The following is an 18,931-nucleotide window of genomic DNA, read 5'->3' on the forward strand; positions in this document are numbered from 1 at the left end:
TTTTACATTCCTTTTCACAATGCAACTAGTTTATAATGATAATAATAATAGACCTTTACAGGCTTTGTTACATTCACATCTATTGATAGAATTTGACCGGCAATATATTTGATGTGAAAAAAGAACAGTGACTCCGTGAATGGTGGTTCTCAAGAGCTTTGGACGGTGATTTGATGGTCTCCAGAATGGGAAAGATTGGGAACCGCTGAGCTAGACAGTCACATCTGTGTGGTAACATGATAGGATGGAAAACCAATGATATACAATGATTCTGCAAACCCAAAACAGACTGATTATAATGTATAGTATATGAAGTTATATTGAACTAATCACAGTAATCAGAGACCAACTCACACACACAGATAGACACACACAGTATATACAAAGACACACACACACACAAAATACATTCCTTTTAATTGACATGTACAACATGTATTTGACAGGGATACTGCACATCAATCAACATTTCTGTAAATGTGCCAGATTTAGCTGTAGTCCCTGGGCAGGTAGATACACATAGAAAAATACAACGTTATAAAACATTTAGTAAAACATTGTGTATAGATGGGGGCTGATTGGTCCTTCAGCCACTCTCAAGTCATTGGTAAAGGGGAGAGAGGTTGAACAGCTCCTTATATGTCCTTCAGCCACTCTCAAGTCATTGGTAAAGGGGAGAGACGTTGAACAGCTCCTTATATGTCCTTCAGCCACTCTCAAGTCATTGGTAAAGGGGAGAGAGGTTGAACAGCTCCTTATATGTCCTTCAGCCACTCTCAAGTCATTGGTAAAGGGGTGAGAGGTTGAACAGCTCCTTATATGTCCTTCAGCCACTCTCAAGTCATTGGTAAAGGGGTCATAGGTTGAGCAGCTCCTTATGTCTGTTAATGGTCAATGTGCTCTCACTGAGAAAACTGCTGATAGACTGAGGTGGTTGTGTTGATATCCAGCCCCTCTCATTAACCTCTATCAGGCCAACACTGTACAATATATTCATAAAATACATTTCTGTGGTTTTAAGTTGAATGCCAAATTCTCAGAGCCATTTTCCCGGACACATTCACAGTGAGTATGCAAATACAGTAAGTAAATTCCAATAACATCACAATACAGGTTTACAATGCGTATTCAATACATATTTACAATGCGTATACAATGAAATTTAAAATCTAAAGTTTAAAATACACAGACATCAGGTAGGTAGGTGTGTTGGTGTGAGAGAGAGACAGAGTTGTATCAACATGTTCTGCTAGATAGGGGTCCAGCTAGGTACCTAGTGGAGGACTAACTGACCCTCCTGCTAGATAGGGGTCCATACCTAGGTACCTAGTGGAGGACTAACTGACCCTCCTGCTAGATAGGGGTCCAGCTAGGTACCTAGTGGAGGACTAACTGACCCTCCTGCTAGATAGGGGTCCAGCTAGGTACCTAGTGGAGGACTAACTGACCCTCCTGCTAGATAGGGGTCCAGCTAGGTACCTAGTGGAGGACTAACTGACCCTCCTGCTAGATAGGGGTCCAGCTAGGTACCTAGTGGAGGACTAACTGACCCTCCTGCTAGATAGGGGTCCAGCTAGGTACCTAGTGGAGGACTAACTGACCCTCCTGCTAGATAGGGGTCCAGCTAGGTACCTAGTGGAGGACTAACTGACCCTCCTGCTAGATAGGGGTCCAGCTAGGTACCTAGTGGAGGACTAACTGACCCTCCTGCTAGAATATCCACACCTCCAGGAGGCTGCAGAAGGAGAGAGGCTGTGTGGCTGGACCTTTGGTTAGTTTATTGCTATTATAGTGGTCATGTTTGATTGACATTTTCTGTACATTTTTAGGATCCTGAATTAAAGCAACAGACAACAAGACCATGTTGAACCACCCTGCCTGTCTATTCTGCCTGGTCTCCCCACACCCAGGGGTTGGCTACAACTGTAGATCTGAAGCTGTGTACAAAGACAGGGGTCCAGTTCCCCAAGAAGGTTGATCATCCTGGAACATGACTCAGTTCCTTTTCTCAACACCATGTCGATGATGTCACGTGCCTTCTCTGCCCTCTCAGCTATCACCTTTACTGACTCCATTTCCTCCTGGTTGATGACTGTGTGTTGCAGGAGTCCGTCCAGCAGACCTTCCAGGACAGGTCCTGACACTCGTCTCACAAACTCTGTCCGTACAGAACGCAGCTGCTGCTCTGTAGAACCAGTCAGACTGCTCTCAGCCGGACGCCCTGCCCCCAACACAGCACCTGAGAGAGGCAGGTTACAAAATAACTACATTTGTTCATTCACATTTACATTTCAGACATTTAGAAACAGACTTCTTTCAGAGTGACCTACGGTAAAAGTCTTCATTGTATTGTTAATCTTTGCATTAAGAACACATTCTGTAACAATAACAACCTGCATCAATGAACACATCACACCACTACTGTTTCATTCATATTTAGGGTCGGTTTTCACAGACGTAGAAAAACAGGCTGGGGCATTCAGAACCAGGCTAATCTACATCACGTCCTGGAGGAGATGTCATTCAGAACCAGGCTAATCTACATCAAGTCCTGGAGGAGATGTCATTCAGAACCAGGCTAATCTACATCAAGTCCTGGAGGAGATGTCATTGTTCTTGAAGACAGCCTTTTATAATCAGGACTAGTCCAACAGTAAACCATGTCGACTGGCTCTCAAGCCATTGGTTTGTACCTCTCATGTTTACTTACTAGTTGAATGGGTTTCAGGGATGTATTCATCTAAAAAAAAACAAAAAGAGGTTATAATCACTAAATAGCATCTGTCAGAAGATAACAAAGTTATGATTGACATATTCTCCTACCTGTTGGTACCATATCTCTCCATACTGTCCTCTCATCATCCCCGATTAACTCCATCTCAATGTCAACCCCTGTGTTTCTCATAACCATCTTACAACAGCTTGGTGTGGTGTCTGCAGGTAACAGCTGAATCTTCTGTAGAAGGTCATATGGTGCAACGATTGAGACAACAGACCGAGAGAGAGAGAAAGAAATAGAATGATATTCCAGTTATTAATATATAATATGACAGATTCATGTCCTCAGCCTGCTAAAACTGCACCTCTGGATTGATGGAAGAGGAATGGGGATTCTTGACTGCAAACCAACTGTTCAGCTTTAAGGACCCGTTTGGACTTGACAGGACCAATTCTGAATATCCTTGGGACACCTGATATTTCTCCCGGTCCCGAACAGCCTACAAAATGAGCAGTGTAGTAGTCAGTCTGAACAATGTAGTCTAATAATTCACACAACTTGCAGCTCACTGAGCAATCCCTTTTTATCAACCCCCAAAAATTGTACACTATTCTTTATTTATTTTACCCTTATTTTACCAGGTAATTGACTGAGAAGAGAGTCTATTTTACAGCAACGACCTCGGGAAGTGTTACAGGGGAAAGGGGATGAATGAGCCACTTGGAAGCTGGGGATGATTAGGTGGCCATGATGGTATGAGGGCCAGATAGTGAATTTAGCCAGGACACCGGGGTTAACACCCCTACTCTTATGATAAGTGCCATGGGATCTTTAGTGTTCACAGTGAGTCAGGAAACCTGTTTAACGTCCCATGCGAAAGACAGCACACTACTCAGGGCAATGTCCCCTTCAATGCCCCGGGGCATTGTGTTCTCCTTCGAACAGAGAGAAGAGTGCCGTCTACTGGCTCTTCAAATGAATGAGACAGAAATAGATTTCTCACAGAGCTGCATGTTGTCTTTGTAATCTATAGATTTTCAACAAACTATCAGCTTTCCTTTAGTAAGTTTCAACATACTGTTGTCACTTCAATGATGGTGCCTCACCTCTTTCTGACTGGAGTTTCTGAGGAGCATGTACAGCCGTGAAATTACTGTTGCCTTTTTTACTGCCATATAGAGGACCACGTCACAGTGGACAGCTACGTTCCAAAAAAAGATATAGCTCAGTATAACAGAGATAGGTGAGAACTTGGGATGGAGAATCTTAGCATGGAATCTGGTGACCTCATGCACTTCCTCAACAGACACTCCATGTTCCTCTACATGAAGAATCTTCATCTCATTCCTCAGGGAAGGGTTGGTCCCTGAACAACATAATAAAAAGGAGACAGAAAGACAAATATTATATTATTCATCCAACTAAAACACAAAGAATATGCAGTATCAGATCACAGTAAACTCAAACTCCCAGAATAGTTCATTCATTAATTCAGGAAGTGAAACTCAGTTACATGGAAATGTCTTTCTGAATACTATGTCTATATGGTTTTACCTAAACAGACAAAGTGTGGCAGATGAACTTCCTCCAGTTCACCTAACTCCATAGTGATGTCCAGCAATGGACCACCTTGTCCGTACTGCATGTCTTTCAGAAGGTGACTGTAGGGTTCCCAGTTCCTGAAGTGATACTTCAGAATGACATCTCTCTCACACACCCAGCGGAGGCCAGACACTGTGCACTCATAACGCCCTTTGGGTGTCCTGTGCCTGAGGGCAACAACAAGATTTGGTAGAGAGGGTCAATCGTCAAATGGAGAGGTTGGATTAGAAGCCTATTCCCAAAGGTAATGGGGAAATACACTAGCAAGTGGAATGAAATGTTAAAAGTAGTTATTTTACCTGAACATTGTCACTCCCTGGACAGTGGAAGTCAAGGGTTCAATCTGAAGCCACTGTGTGGAGTCCTGAACAAGGACAAGCATGTCAGTTATACATATGGGGCCAGTTTCCTGGACACAGATTGAGTCTAGTGCTGGACTTAAAGCATGATCAATGGAAGTTTCAATAGAAAGTTATTTAAGGTCCAAGACTAGGCTTAATCTTTGTCCGGGAAACTGGCTCATTAAATGAACAAAGTAATTTATCTAATGTAATTATTCAATGTTACATGGAATGCTGGTGATTGATCCAATTCAACTGTCTAATGACAAAATATGACAGAAGTTAAAATCCTGCATTCCTACAAGCAGAACACAGGACTGTCTATATCCCAGTATGAATGGTTGGTCAGTACACACCTGGCTTTCAGACTGTGTTTATATTACTAAAGCAGAACACAGGACTGTCTATATCCCAGTATGAATGGTTGGTCAGTACACACCTGGCTTTCAGACTGTGTTTATATTACTAAAGCAGAACACAGGACTGTCTATATCCCAGTATGAATGGTTGGTCAGTACACACCTGGCTTTCAGACTGTGCTTGACTCCTGAAGGTATGTAAAAGTGAGAATTGACATTATGACTTACCTCAACATGGTCACAAGTCTTACAGCTCTGAGGAATCCCTGAAGTCAAAAGTAGTTGTTATTTAAAACGGACAATCTCATGTAATAATGAATTAATAAATATTAAACAGACTTGTAATAAAAATGAATGTAAGTGAGCAACAGTCTCAGAATGTACACTCATTATCATACCATAATCTGACATGAGTGTTATATTAATGAATGTTTGTGGAAGCAGGAAACAACATGGTTCTGGTCCATGTTTTGTAGATGTTGGGGGCCTGATTTCTGGTAGATCCCAGGATGAGAGCTTAAAGGTAGAGTCAGCTAAATGATGTTGTACGAGCAGCACCGCAGATATTGTGATGAGCAAGATGCCTGACTTCTCTCTCACACAGTATCTGCCCAGGTGCACGGGTTCTCTTCACTCTCTTACAGCGTGGTAGCCACGGGACCAAAACAGAGGAGTTTAGCATCGTGCTCCAACGCCCTTAGTTGTTGTAGAAGTTTACCCACTATGATGTTTACTTTGTGCATCTACATCATATTGCTGACTCTACCTTTAAGTTTGTTTTGACCAAATAGATAATGATTGTGTTCCTTGCCTGGGACTCAAGAACGCTTTAATCGTATTTTGATTTTAAAACAATTATCAGTTAACACTCACATATCTGGTCTCTGGTGTTCTCAGGTCCAGGCTTGATAAAACACTCTCCACCATGGTCTCTGGTGTTGGAGAAGCAGAAGGATAGACTGTGATTAAACTAAATACAACTTATAAAGGCTTTATATAGCATACATACAGTCTTCATAAGCAATACAAAGGGTGTATAAAGGGTGACAGAACAACTCCCTATGTAGGGTGCATTACCAAATGTGACATAACACTATGTCAACTTCCATGAAGTCAATACATTACAGGTGACATTGCTTATCTTGATGAAAGCCCCTAGAGACGTGAAGTCACCAGGTATCATTTTAACAGGTTCTGATGCCCTCTTGTGGTTAGAGTGAAACTGACACTACAGTGAGACATAGGAGAGGAAACATCTGTACATCCAACAGAACACATTAAAACACACCACTACTACTAATCTAACTGTCTGTAGGTCCAACAGAACACATAAAAAACACACCACCACCACTAATCTAACTGTCTGTAGGTCCAACAGAACACATTAAAACACACCACTACTACGAATCTAACTGCCTGTAGGTCCAACAGAACACATTAAAACACACCACTACTACTAATCTAACTGTCTGTAGGTCCAACAGAACACATAAAAACACACCACTACTACTAATCTAACTGTCTGTAGGTCCAACAGAACACATTAAAACACACCACTACTAAATCTAACTGTCTGTAGGTCCAACAGAACACATTAAAACACACCACTACTAATCTAACTGTCTGTAGGTCCAACAGAACACATTAAAACACACCACTACTACTAATCTAACTGTCTGTAGGTCCAACAGAACACATTAAAACACACCACTAACACTAATCTAACTGTCTGTAGGTCCAACAGAACACATTAAAACACACCACTACTACTAATCTAACTGTCTGTAGGTCCAACAGAACACATTAAAACACACCACTACTACTAATCTAACTTTCTGTAGGTCCAACAGAACACATGAAAACACACCACCACTACTAATCTAACTGTCTGTAGGTCCAACAGAACACATTAAAACACACCACTACTACTAATCTAACTGTCTGTAGGTCCAACAGAACACATAAAAACACACCACTACTACTAATCTAACTGTCTGTAGGTCCAACAGAACACATTAAAACACACCACTACTAAATCTAACTGTCTGTAGGTCCAACAGAACACATTAAAACACACCACTACTAATCTAACTGTCTGTAGGTCCAACAGAACACATTAAAACACACCACTACTACTAATCTAACTGTCTGTAGGTCCAACAGAACACATTAAAACACACCACTAACACTAATCTAACTGTCTGTAGGTCCAACAGAACACATTAAAACACACCACTACTACTAATCTAACTGTCTGTAGGTCCAACAGAACACATTAAAACACACCACTACTACTAATCTAACTTTCTGTAGGTCCAACAGAACACATGAAAACACACCACCACTACTAATCTAACTGTCTGTAGGTCCAACAGAACACATTAAAACACACCACTACTACTAATCTAACTGTCTGTAGGTCCAACAGAACACATTAAAACACACCACCACCAATAATCTAACTGTCTGTAGATCCAACAGAACACATTAAAACACACCACTAATACTAATCTAACTGTCTGTAGGTCCAACATAACACATTAAAACACACCACTACTACTAATCTAACTGTCTGTAGGTCCAACAGAACACATTAAAACACACCACTACTACTAATCTAACTGTCTGTAGGTCCAACAGAACACATTAAAACACACCACTACTAATCTAATTGTAGGAATGATTCCAGAGGAAAACACATGATAAAACATTGCTATGACTCACCTTTGAATGTGTTGGTCATCTATCTGACACAGGGTCACTGAGGAGGAGTAAACCCAAAACCCAGGATAGAGGGGTTCAGTGAATGTGGTGTGTTCTGTGTAAAGGTGTGTCAGTGTACCAGAGGAGGACACGCTATAGAAGGACAAAGTACCAGCTGGCCAGTCCAGATACACTCCAACTCTGTTAGAAACAGGACCAGGGATGGATCTGCTAGGGACTCCAGGATGGTTAAATAAATAGAGACTATCAGAGCAGAATAAACTCCAGGACTTCCTATTGTGTCCAATCCAACTGTCATTCTCCTTTCCCTTCCTCTTCATTCCTTTGTACGCTACACCAATGTGAGCCCAGTCACCATCCCTCTCCACCTCCCAGTAATAACGAGATCCAGATAAGCCTTCTCTGCAGAGAACTTGGTGATGACGGTCAAATCTGTCTGGATGGTCTTCATAATGCTGCTTCTCCTCCACCAATGTCACCTTCCTGTTCCCCTCAGACAGTATCAGGTCTGGGTTTGCTGTATTTGGGTCCAGGGTGAGATGACAGGCATCTGTAGACAAAAGGAGAGTTTAATCAAACCACATCTTCATATAAAATGTTGTTTTGTAGGTAGAGAACAAGTATTGATTAGTTACTATGTTACTGTAGTTCTGAATATGTAGTTAATTAGGATTGAATAGACTTACATTTCCTCAGCCCTGGTTTCAGCCTGAACTCTCCACCATGATCCACACTGTAGGAGAAACAGGTTATTGACTGACAAAGACCTAATACAGCAGTCAACATTTAAACCATATTGTTGTGTTCTGGTGCACTATCCAAGTTCATTACTAGATACATACAGGTATTCTATCCAACCTACTCCATTCAGAACAGAGTACAATTCATTACTAGAGACATACAGGTATTCTATCCTACCTACTGCATACAGAACAGAGTACAATTCATTACTAGAGACATACAGGTATTCTATCCTACCTACTGCATACAGAACAGAGTACAATTCATTACTAGAGACATACAGGTATTCTATCCTACCTACTGCATACAGAACAGAGTACAATTCATTACTAGAGACATACAGGTATTCTACCCTACCTACTGCATACAGAACAGAGTACAATTCATTACTAGAGACATACAGGTATTCTATCCTACCTACTGCATACAGAACAGAGTACAATTCCAACAGGATATCAGAGATGCAGAAGAAGAGTATTCATGTGGTGATGATGTATGCTGTGTTGGAGTGCTAAGCCTGCTGGGTAAACGTCCCCTGTATTCTACCATCATGTCCTCATGTTACTGAACCTACTACACTACATAGGACACAACCACTGCTCACACTATTAGGACATCTATTCTGACTTACTTCAGCTTCATCAGTTTATCTGTGGGATCCACCAGAGCAGCTGAAAGCAGTCCCCCTGCAGAGTCTCCTGGGTGATTGTAGCTCAGGTCCAGCTCTTTCAGGTGGGAGGGGTTTGACCTCAGAGCTGAAGACAGAGCAGCACAGCCCTCCTCTGTGACCAGACAGCCAGACAGCCTACAGAGAGACACAACAGCTGGCTAGGTTGGTGGACTGGTGTCAATCATCTTGTAGGACACCCATATATTTGTCCATGACACAAACATTTTCAGAGTATTTGTTTTACTAAGCTCAGTACCGACCTGACTGAAACAGCTGTACATTGCCCAGTGTGTGTAGTTTACAGTCTGGATCCTCCAGTCCAGCAGAGGGCAGTGTAACTCAGCTCAGTACCGACCTGACTGAAACAGCTGTACTTACCCCAGTGTGTGTAGTTTACAGTCTGGATCCTCCAGTCCAGCAGACAGCAGTGTAACTCCTGAGTCCTGCAGGTCATTGTCTCTCAGCTCCAGTTGTTTCAGTTGTGAGTTGGGTGAACTCAGGACTGAGGCCAGATCTGAACAGCAACCCTCTGTCAGACCACACTGACCTAGACTAGAGGGCAGAAGAGCACATGATTAACAAATGTTTAAAACATCCACATAATAACTCATACTGAAGATAGTTAACTCACACTAGTGTCTGTATGTTGCAGAGTGGACTGGTTAGTCCAACACAGAGCAGCTCCACTCCTCTGTCTCCCAGGTCATTGTAGCTGAGGTCCAGTTCTCTCAGGGGGGAGTTTGGTGTCTGCAGAGCTGAGGCCAGAGTCTCACAGGATTCATATGTGAGTTTACAGCCAGCCAGTCTGGAGAGAGGAGATATGTTGATACACTGTTAAATATGCAAAGCTTTAAGAATAATGAGATGCATTAAGACAATAACAGAAGGACACATGATTAACCAATGTTAAAAACATACTAACTCACTCAAGATATTTACCTTAGTTTTATATATGTTATGTATGTTTCTGGATATGTCCCAAAAATGTTAAAATAATGTTAAAAACATACACATACTAACTATACTGAACAGAAATATAAACCCAATATGTAAAGTGTTGGTCCCATGTTTCATGAGCTGAAATAAAAGATCCCAGATATGTTCCATACGCACAAAAGCTTATTTCTCTCAAATGTTGTGCATAAATTTGTTCAAATGTTAAAAACATACACATACTAACTACATACATAATATATAAACACTCACAGTGGATACTGAAGATATTTAACTCACACTAGTGTCTGTATGTTGCAGAGTGGACTGGTTAGTCCAACACAGAGCAGCTTCACTCCTCTGTCTCCCAGGTCATTGTAGCTGAGGTCCAGGTCTCTCAGGGGGGAGTTTGGTGTCTGCAGAGCTGAGGCCAGAGTCTCACAGGATTCATATGTGAGTTTACAGTCAGCCAGTCTGGAGAGAGGAGATATGTCAATACACTGATAAATATGCAAAGCTTTAAGAATAATGAGATGCATTAAGACAATAACAGAAGGACACATGATTAACCAATGTTAAAAACATACTAACTCACTCAAGACATTTAACCTTAGTTTGATATATTTATCACATTTTATGTATGTTTCTGCATATTTACCAAGACGTTCAAATAATGTTAAAAACATACACATACTAACTACATACATAATATATAAACACTCACAGGGGATATTGAAGATATTTAACTCACACTAGTGTCTGTATGTTGCAGAGTGCACTGGTTAGTCCAACACAGAGCAGCACCACTCCTCTGTCTCCCAGGTCATTGTAGCTGAGGTCCAGTTCTCTCAGGGGGGAGTTTGGTGTCTGCAGAGCTGAAGCCAGAGTCTCACAGGATTCATATGTGAGTTTACAGCGATCCAGTCTGGAGAGAGGAGATCATCTGTTAGATATACAAATCCTTCAGAATAATGATACTGTATACATCAACTCAATAGCAGAACTTACCGTGCTCTCTTGCAGGTTTTCACTACCGGCAGCAACCTCTGATAACCTTCCTGTGATGTGTTGTATGTCTTCAGGTCAAACTCCTCCAGCACCTCCTCTGACATCAGTAACATGTAGGCCAGGGCTGAACATTGTTGAGGTTCTAGCTCTGTTTCTGAAAGAGTTCCTGATCGCAGGGAGGTTTGCATGTCTTCAACTAGAGAGTTGGCACCAAGTTCATTCAGACAGTGGAACAAGTTGATGATCCTTTCTGGTGAGGATTCCCTTTTGATCTTGTCTGAAAGGTACCTGACTGTTCTCTCAACTGTTTCCTCATTGCTCTGTGTTGTACTTCCTGTCTGTGTCAGAAGGCCTCGTAACAGATTCTGATTGGACTCCAGTGAGAGACCCAGAAGGAAGCGGAGGAACAGGTCCAGGTGTCCATTCTCACTCTTCAAGGCCTGGTCCACTGCTCTCCTGTGTAAGTCAGACAACTGGATTGACTCCTCATCTTCATCCTCACTAGTGGTGGAAAAAACATTTTCCTTCTTGTCCAGACATGATTCTAAAGCATGCACTGCTGCTAGAAACTCCTGCATGCTCAGATGCACAAAGCTGTAGACCTTGTCTTGGTACAGCCCAGATTCTTCTTTAAAGATCTCTGTACACAATGCTGAGTACTCTGATGCCTCTGTGACATCAAGGCCACACTCTCTCAGGTCCTCCTCATAGAAGATCAGGTTGCCCTTCTGCAGCTGTTGGAAAGCCAGCTTTGCCAGTTTCAGGATCATCTCTTTGTCTGACTGAGACAGTTCCTTTGGGTTTGTCTCTGTGGCTTTGTTGTACTTCTTGTTCTTCACAATGATTTGGATGAGCGTGAAGTGTGTGAACATCTGGGTCAGAGTTTTGGGGACTTCATCCTTCTCTGCCTCTTTCAGCATCATCTCAAGGACAGTGGCTGATATCCAACAGAAGACTGGCATGTGGCACATGATGTGGAGGCTCCTTGAGTATAGAGATATTGTTATCCACGTCGGCACCAACGATGTTAGGATGAAACAGTCAGAGGTCACCAAGTGCAACATAGCTTCAGCGTGTAAATCAGCTAGAAAGATGTGTCGGCATCGAGTAATTGTCTCTGGCCCCCTCCCAGTTAGGGGAAGTGACGAGCTCTACAGCAGAGTCTCAGCACTTAATCGCTGGTTGAAAACTGTTTTCTGCCCCTCCCAAAAGATAACATTTGTGGATAATTGGCCCTCTTTCTGGGACTCACCCACAAACAGGATCAAGCCTGACCTGCTGAGGAGTGACGGACTCCATCCTAGCTGGAGGGGTGCTCTCCTCTTATCTACCAACATAGATAGGGCTCTAACTCCTTTAGCCCCACAGTGAAATAGGGTGCAGGCCAGGCAGCAGGCTGTTAGCCAACCTGCCAGCTTAGTGGAGTCTGCCAATAGTATAGTCAGTGTAGTCAGCTCAGCCATACCCATTGAGACTGTGTCTGTGCCTCGACCTAGGTTGGGCAAAACTAAACATGGTGGTGTCCACCCTAGCAATCTTATTAGGATAAAGACCTCCTCCATTCCTGCCATTATTGAAAGAGATCGTGATACCTCACATCTCAAAATAGGGTTACTTAATGTTAGATCCCTCACTTCAAAGGCAGTCATAGTCAATGAACTAATCACTGATCATAATCTTGATGTGATTGGCCTGACTGAAACATGGCTTAAGCCTGATGAATTTGCTGTGTTAAATGAGGCCTCACCTCCTGGTTACACTAGTGACCATATTCCCCGTGCATCCCGCAAAGGCGGAGGTGTTGCTAACATTTACGATAGCAAATTTCAATTTACAAAAAAAAAAATGACGTTTTCATCTTTCGAGCTTCTAGTCATGAAATCTATGCAGCCTACTCAATCACTTTTTATAGCTACTGTTTACAGGCCTCCTGGGCCATATACAGCGTTCCTCTCTGAGTTTCCTGAATTCCTATCAGACCTTGTAGTCATAGCAGATCATATTCTAATTTTTGGTGATTTTAATATTCACATGGAGAAGTCCACAGACCCACTCCAAAAGTCCTTCGGAGCCATTATCGACTCAGTGGGTTTTGTCCAACATGTCTCTGGACCTACTCACTGCCACAGTCATACTCTGGACCTAGTTTTGTCCCATGGAATAAATGTTGTAGATCTTAATGTTTTTCCACAAAATCCTGGACTATCGGACCACCATTTTATTACGTTTGCAATCGCAACAAATAATCTGCTCAGACCCCAACCAAGGAGCATCAAAAGTCGTGCTATAAATTCTCAGACAACACAAAAATTCATTGATGCCCTTCCAGACCCCTTCTGCCTACCCAAGGACGTCAGAGGACAAAAATCAGTTAACCACTTAACTGAGGAACTAAATTTAACCTTGCACAATACCCTAGATGCAGTTGCACCCCTAAAAACGAAAAACATTTGTCATAAGAAACTAGCTCCCTGGTATACAGAAAATACCCGAGCTTTGAAGCAAGCTTCCAGGAAATTGGAACGGAAATGGCGCCACACCAAACTGGAAGTCTTCCGACTAGCTTGGAAAGACAGTACCGTGCAGTACCGAAGAGCCCTCACTGCTGCTCGATCATCCTACTTTTCCAAATTAATCGAGGAAAATAAGAACAATCCAAAATTTCTTTTTGATACTGTTGCAAAGCTAACTAAAAAGCAGCATTCCCCAAGAGAGGATGGTTTTCACTTCAGCAGTGATAAATTCATGAACTTCTTTGAGGAAAAGATCATGACCATTAGAAAGCAAATTACGGACTCCTCTTTGAATCTGCGTATTCCTCCAGGGCTTAGCTGTCCTGGATCTGCACAGCTCTGCGAGGGCCTGGGATCGGGAGAGACACTTAAGTGTTTTAGTACTATATCTCTTGACACAATGATGAAAATAATCATGGCCTCTAAACCTTCAAGCTGCATACTGGATCCTATTCCTACTAAACTGCTGAAGGAGCTGCTTCCTGTGCTTGGCCCTCCTATGTTGAACATAATAAACAGCTCTCTATCCACCGGATGTGTACCAAACTCACTAAAAGTGGCAGTGATAAAGCCTCTCTTGAAAAAGCCAAACCTTGACCCGGAAAATATAAAAAACTATCGGCCAATATCGAATCTTCCATTCCTCTCAAAAATTTTAGAAAAAGCTGTTGCGCAGCAACTCACTGCCTTTCTGAAGACAAACAATGTATACGAAATGCTTCAGTCTGGTTTTAGACCCCATCATAGCACTGAGACTGCACTTGTGAAGGTGGTAAATGACCTTTTAATGGCGTCAGACCGAGGCTCTGCATCTGTCCTCGTGCTACTAGACCTTAGTGCTGCCTTTGACACCATCGATCACCACATTCTTTTGGAGAGACTGGAAACCCAAATTGGTCTACACGGACAAGTTCTGGCCTGGTTTAGATCCTACCTGTCGGAAAGATATCAGTTTGTCTCTGTGAATGGTCTGTCCTCCGACAAATCAACTGTACATTTCGGTGTTCCTCAAGGTTCCGTTTTAGGACCACTATTGTTTTCACTATATATTTTACCTCTTGGGGATGTTATTCGAAAACATAATGTTAACTTTCACTGCTATGCGGATGACACACAGCTGTACATTTCAATGAAGCATGGTGAAGCCCCAAAATTGCCCTCGCTAGAAGCCTGTGTTTCAGACATAAGGAAGTGGATGGCTGAAAACTTTTTACTTTTAAACTCGGACAAAACAGAGATGCTTGTTCTAGGTCCCAAGAAACAAAGAGATCTTCTGTTAAATCTGACAATTCATCTTGATGGTTGTAAAGTCGTCTCAAATAAAACTGTGAAGGACCTAGGCGTTACTCTTGACCCTGATCTCTCTTTTGACGAACATATCAAGACTGTTTCAAGGACAGCTTTTTTCCATCTACGTAACATTGCAAAAATCAGAAATTTTCTGTCCAAAAATGATGCAGAAAAATTAATCCATGCATTTGTTACTTCTAGATTAGACTACTGCAATGCTCTATTTTCCGGCTACCCGGATAAAGCACTAAATAAACTTCAGTTAGTGCTAAATACGGCTGCTAGAATCCTGACTAGAACCAAGAAATTTGATCATATTACTCCAGTGCTAGCTTCCCTACACTGGCTTCCTGTTAAGGCAAGGGCTGATTTCAAGGTTTTACTGTTAACCTATAAAGCGTTACATGGGCTTGCTCCTACCTATCTTTCCGAGTTGGTCCTGCCGTACATACCAATACGTACGCTACGGTCACAAGACGCAGGCCTCCTAATTGTCCCTAGAATTTCTAAGCAAACAGCGGGAGGCAGGGCTTTCTCCTATAGATCTCCATTTTTATGGAACAGTCTGCCTACCCATGTGAGAGACGCAGACTCGGTCTCAACCTTTAAGTCTTTACTGAAGACTTATCTCTTCAGTAGGTCATATGATTGAGTGTAGTCTGGCCCAGGAGTGTGAAGGTGAACGGAAAGGCTGGAGCAACGAACAGCCCTTGCTGTCTCTGCCAGGCCGGTTCCCCTCTCCACTGGGGTTCTCTGCCTCTAACCCTGTTGCAGGGGCTGAGTCACTGGCCTGCTGGTGCTCTTTCATGCCGTCCCTGGGAGGGGTACGTCAATTGAGTGGGTTGAGTTACTGACGTGATCTTCCTGTCTGGGTTGGCGACCCCCCCCCCCCCTTGGTTTGTGCTGTGGTGGAGACCTCTGTGGGCTATACTCGGCCTTGTCTCAGGATTGTAAGTTGGTGGTTGGGGATATCCCTCTAGTGGTGCGGGGGCTGTGCTTTGGCGGAGTGGGTGGGGTTATATCCTTCCTGTTTGGCCCTGTCCGGGGGTTTCTTCGGATGGGGCCACAGTGTCTCCGGACCGCTCCTGTCTCAGCCTCCAGTATTTATGCTGCAGTAGTTTATGTGTCGGGGGGCTGGGGTTAGTTGGTTATACCTGGAGTACTTCTCCTGTCTTATCCAGTGTCCTGTGTGAATTTAAGTATGCTCTCTCTAATTCTCTCGTTCTCTCTTTCTCTCTGAGAACCTGAGCCCTAGGACCATACGTCAGGACTACCGGGCATGATGACACCCTGCTGCCCCCAGTCCGCCTGGCCTTGCTGCTATTCCAGTTTCAACTGTTCTGCCTGCGGCTACGAAACCCCTACCTGTCCCAGACCTGCTGTTTTCAACTCTAAATGATCGGCTATGAAAAGCCAACTGAGAGACCTGAGCCCTAGGACCATACGTCGGGACTACCGGCCGTGGTGACTCCTTGCTATCCCCAGTCCGCCTGGCCTTGCTGCTATTCCAGTTTAAACTGTTCTGCCTGCGGTTATGGAACCCCTACCTGTCCCAGACCTGCTGTTTTAAACTCTAATGATCGGCTATGAAAAGCCAACTGAGATTTATTCCTGATTATTATTTGACCATGCTTGTCACTTATGAACATTTTTGAACATCTTGGCATGGTTCTGTTATAATCTCCACCCGGCACAGCCAGAAGAGGACTGGCCACCCCTCATAGCCTGGTTCCTCTCTAGGTTTCTTCCTAGGTTTTGCCTTTCTAGGGAGTTTTTCCTAGCCACCGTGCTTCTACACCTGCATTACTAGCTGTTTGGGGTTTTAGGCTGGGTTTCTGTACAGCACTTCGAGATATTAGCTGATGTAAGAAGGGCTATATAAAATAAAATTGATTGATTGATTGATGTGTTTGATGATTTCATTGGCCAGATTCTGATCTGTGATTTTCTTCCTGAAGTACTCCTCCTTCTGTGGATCATTGAACCCTCGTACCTCTGTCACCTGGTCAACACACTCAGGTGGGATCTGATTGGCTGCTGCAGGCCGTGAGGTTATCCAGAGGAGAGCAGAGGGAAGCAGATTCCCCTTGATGAGGTTTGTCAGCAGCACGTCCACTGAGGTTGGCTTCGTGACATCACAGCACTTCTCATTGTTTTTGAAGTCTAGAGGAAGTCGACACTCATCCAGACCATCAAAAATGAAAACAGTTTTGGTTTCCCCATCTTCAATGTTGTCAATCTCTTTCAGCTCTGAGAAGTAGTGGGAAAGAAGTTGCATCAGACTGTATTGGTCCTTTTTCAGGTTCAGATCACGGAAAGGAAGAGGAAACATGAAATGAACGTCCTGATTTGCTTTTCCCTCTGCCCAGTCAAGGATGACCTTCTGCACAGAGACTGTTTTTCCAATGCCAGCGATTCCTTTTGTCAGCACAGTTCTGATAGGTTTGTCTTGTCCAGCTAAAGGCTTGAAGATGTCGTTGCATTTGATTGGTGTCTCTTGTGTGATTTGTTTCTTGGATGCCATCTCTATCTGTCTCACCTCATGTTCATTATTGACCACTCCACTTCCACCCTCTGTGATGTAGAGCTCTGTGTAGATGTCCTTTAACAGATTTTGGTTTCCATGGTGTCCAATTCCTTCAGATATGTGTTGATACTTGTGTTTCAGTTTAGCCTTAATGTCTTGTTGGACTGTCAGAATAGTTTGACCTGTAGGAAAACAATGAGAGTTGGGACTCATAAGTTTGTGTGTGTGTGTGTGTGTGTGTGTGTGTGTGTGTGTGTGTGTGTGTGTGTGTGTGTGTGTGTGTGTGTGTGTGTGTGTGTGTGTGTGTGTGTGTGTGTGTATGTTAGAGGGGCCTTTGTCCCGTTCTTTGTAATATTGTATGAAACACAGTCTTACTTCTTCTGTCCAGAAGGTTGTGTGTGATCTTTAATGCATCCTCACTGTCCAAACTCTCCACTTCCTTATTGTCATCTGGTAATGGTTCCTGGCTGAAAGCAGGTGGCTGATCACTCTTCATTGATAGCAGGCTGGGGGCAGGTGACTCTGCTCTGGGCTTCTGGACACTGAACAAAACAGGGAGGCAGATCACCTCATCAATATCTCATCAGTACCTCATCTACATCATTTCAACAACTGTATAATTTAACTTCTAGAAGTCCTGATGTTTATTTTAAAGCTACAGTCTGCAATTGGTAAATCTGTTTTTGGCCTTTTAAATGAATGATATAGGCCTACATTTGATGTAATTTGTGAACACTTTTCTCTTAATTAGTTTTATATCTTTAAGAGAACTGTATATTTTACAATTAAACTCTTACCTCTTAGAACTGGTGTCTTGAGTCATTTTAGAGGCAGTGGTCTCCTCCTCTCTCTCCCCAGAGAGACTCATTGTAGAGGCAGTGGTCCCCTCCTCTCTCTCCCCAGAGAGACTCATTTTAGAGGCAGTGGTCCCCTCCTCTCTCTCCCCAGAGAGACTCATTTTAGATGCAGTGGTCCCCTCCTCTCTCTCCCCAGAGAGACTCATTTTAGAGGCAGTGGTCCCCTCCTCTCTCTCCCCAGAGAGACTCATTTTAGAGGCAGTGGTCCCCTCCTCTCTCTCCCCAGAGAGACTCATTTTAGAGGCAGTGGTCTCCTCCTCTCTCTCCCCAGAGAGACTCATTTCCGAGTCACAGCTCACTCAGCTACACTAAGAAATAACAGAACAGTCAATATTTCCGAACATTAACAATGACAACACTTTTACTGTCTGTGGTCAAAGTTCAAACAGAGACTTCATGTTGCATTTAAACATGCACAGTCCAATGTGTTATTAATTTGATTTGATTTGACTTGGATCCCCATTAGCTGACTCCATAACAACAGCTAGTCTACCTGGTTGGATCCCCATTAGCTGACTCCATAACAACAGCTAGTCTACCTGGTTGGATCCCCATTAGCTGACTCCATAACAACAGCTAGTCTACCTGGTTGGATCCCCATTAGCTGACTCCATAACAACAGCTAGTCTACCTGGTTGGATCCCCAT

General features: G+C 43.1%; 2 protein-coding genes and 1 long non-coding RNA gene across 3 annotated transcripts; all 3 read right to left on the reverse strand.

Annotated features, from left to right (window-relative positions):
• Window positions 1–1,724: 1,724 nt before the first annotated feature.
• LOC311122105 (NACHT, LRR and PYD domains-containing protein 1 homolog) lies at window positions 1,725–4,086 on the reverse strand. The gene is made up of 5 exons (XM_084196514.1): window positions 3,826–4,086; window positions 3,084–3,218; window positions 2,824–2,956; window positions 2,711–2,740; window positions 1,725–2,239 (listed from the first exon to the last, which is right to left on the reverse strand). Exons 1-5 carry the CDS (start codon window positions 4,057–4,059, stop codon window positions 1,839–1,841), a joined length of 933 nt encoding a protein of 310 aa, XP_084052640.1. The 5' UTR covers window positions 4,060–4,086; the 3' UTR covers window positions 1,725–1,838.
• Window positions 4,087–4,447: 361 nt separating this feature from the next.
• LOC311122107 lies at window positions 4,448–5,411 on the reverse strand. Its single transcript, XR_014612385.1, has 3 exons — window positions 5,250–5,411; window positions 4,621–4,685; window positions 4,448–4,488 (listed from the first exon to the last, which is right to left on the reverse strand). It is a non-coding gene; the product is annotated as an uncharacterized lncRNA (long non-coding RNA).
• Window positions 5,412–7,683: 2,272 nt separating this feature from the next.
• Window positions 7,684–18,250, reverse strand: LOC311122106 (protein NLRC3-like; the record flags this gene model as incomplete). Its single annotated transcript, XM_084196515.1, has 9 exons — window positions 7,684–8,295; window positions 8,432–8,478; window positions 9,118–9,291; window positions 9,535–9,708; window positions 9,788–9,961; window positions 11,098–12,081; window positions 16,793–17,609; window positions 17,803–17,969; window positions 18,225–18,250. The coding sequence occupies 9 exons, from the start codon at window positions 18,248–18,250 to the stop codon at window positions 7,742–7,744; spliced, it is 3,117 nt and encodes a 1,038-aa protein (XP_084052641.1). The 3' UTR covers window positions 7,684–7,741.
• Window positions 18,251–18,931: the final 681 nt, after the last annotated feature.

This window comes from Coregonus lavaretus (genome assembly GCF_964263955.1).
Source record: "Coregonus lavaretus genome assembly, contig: HAP1_SCAFFOLD_1504, whole genome shotgun sequence".
In the NCBI taxonomy this organism is placed as follows: Eukaryota; Metazoa; Chordata; class Actinopteri; order Salmoniformes; family Salmonidae; genus Coregonus; species Coregonus lavaretus.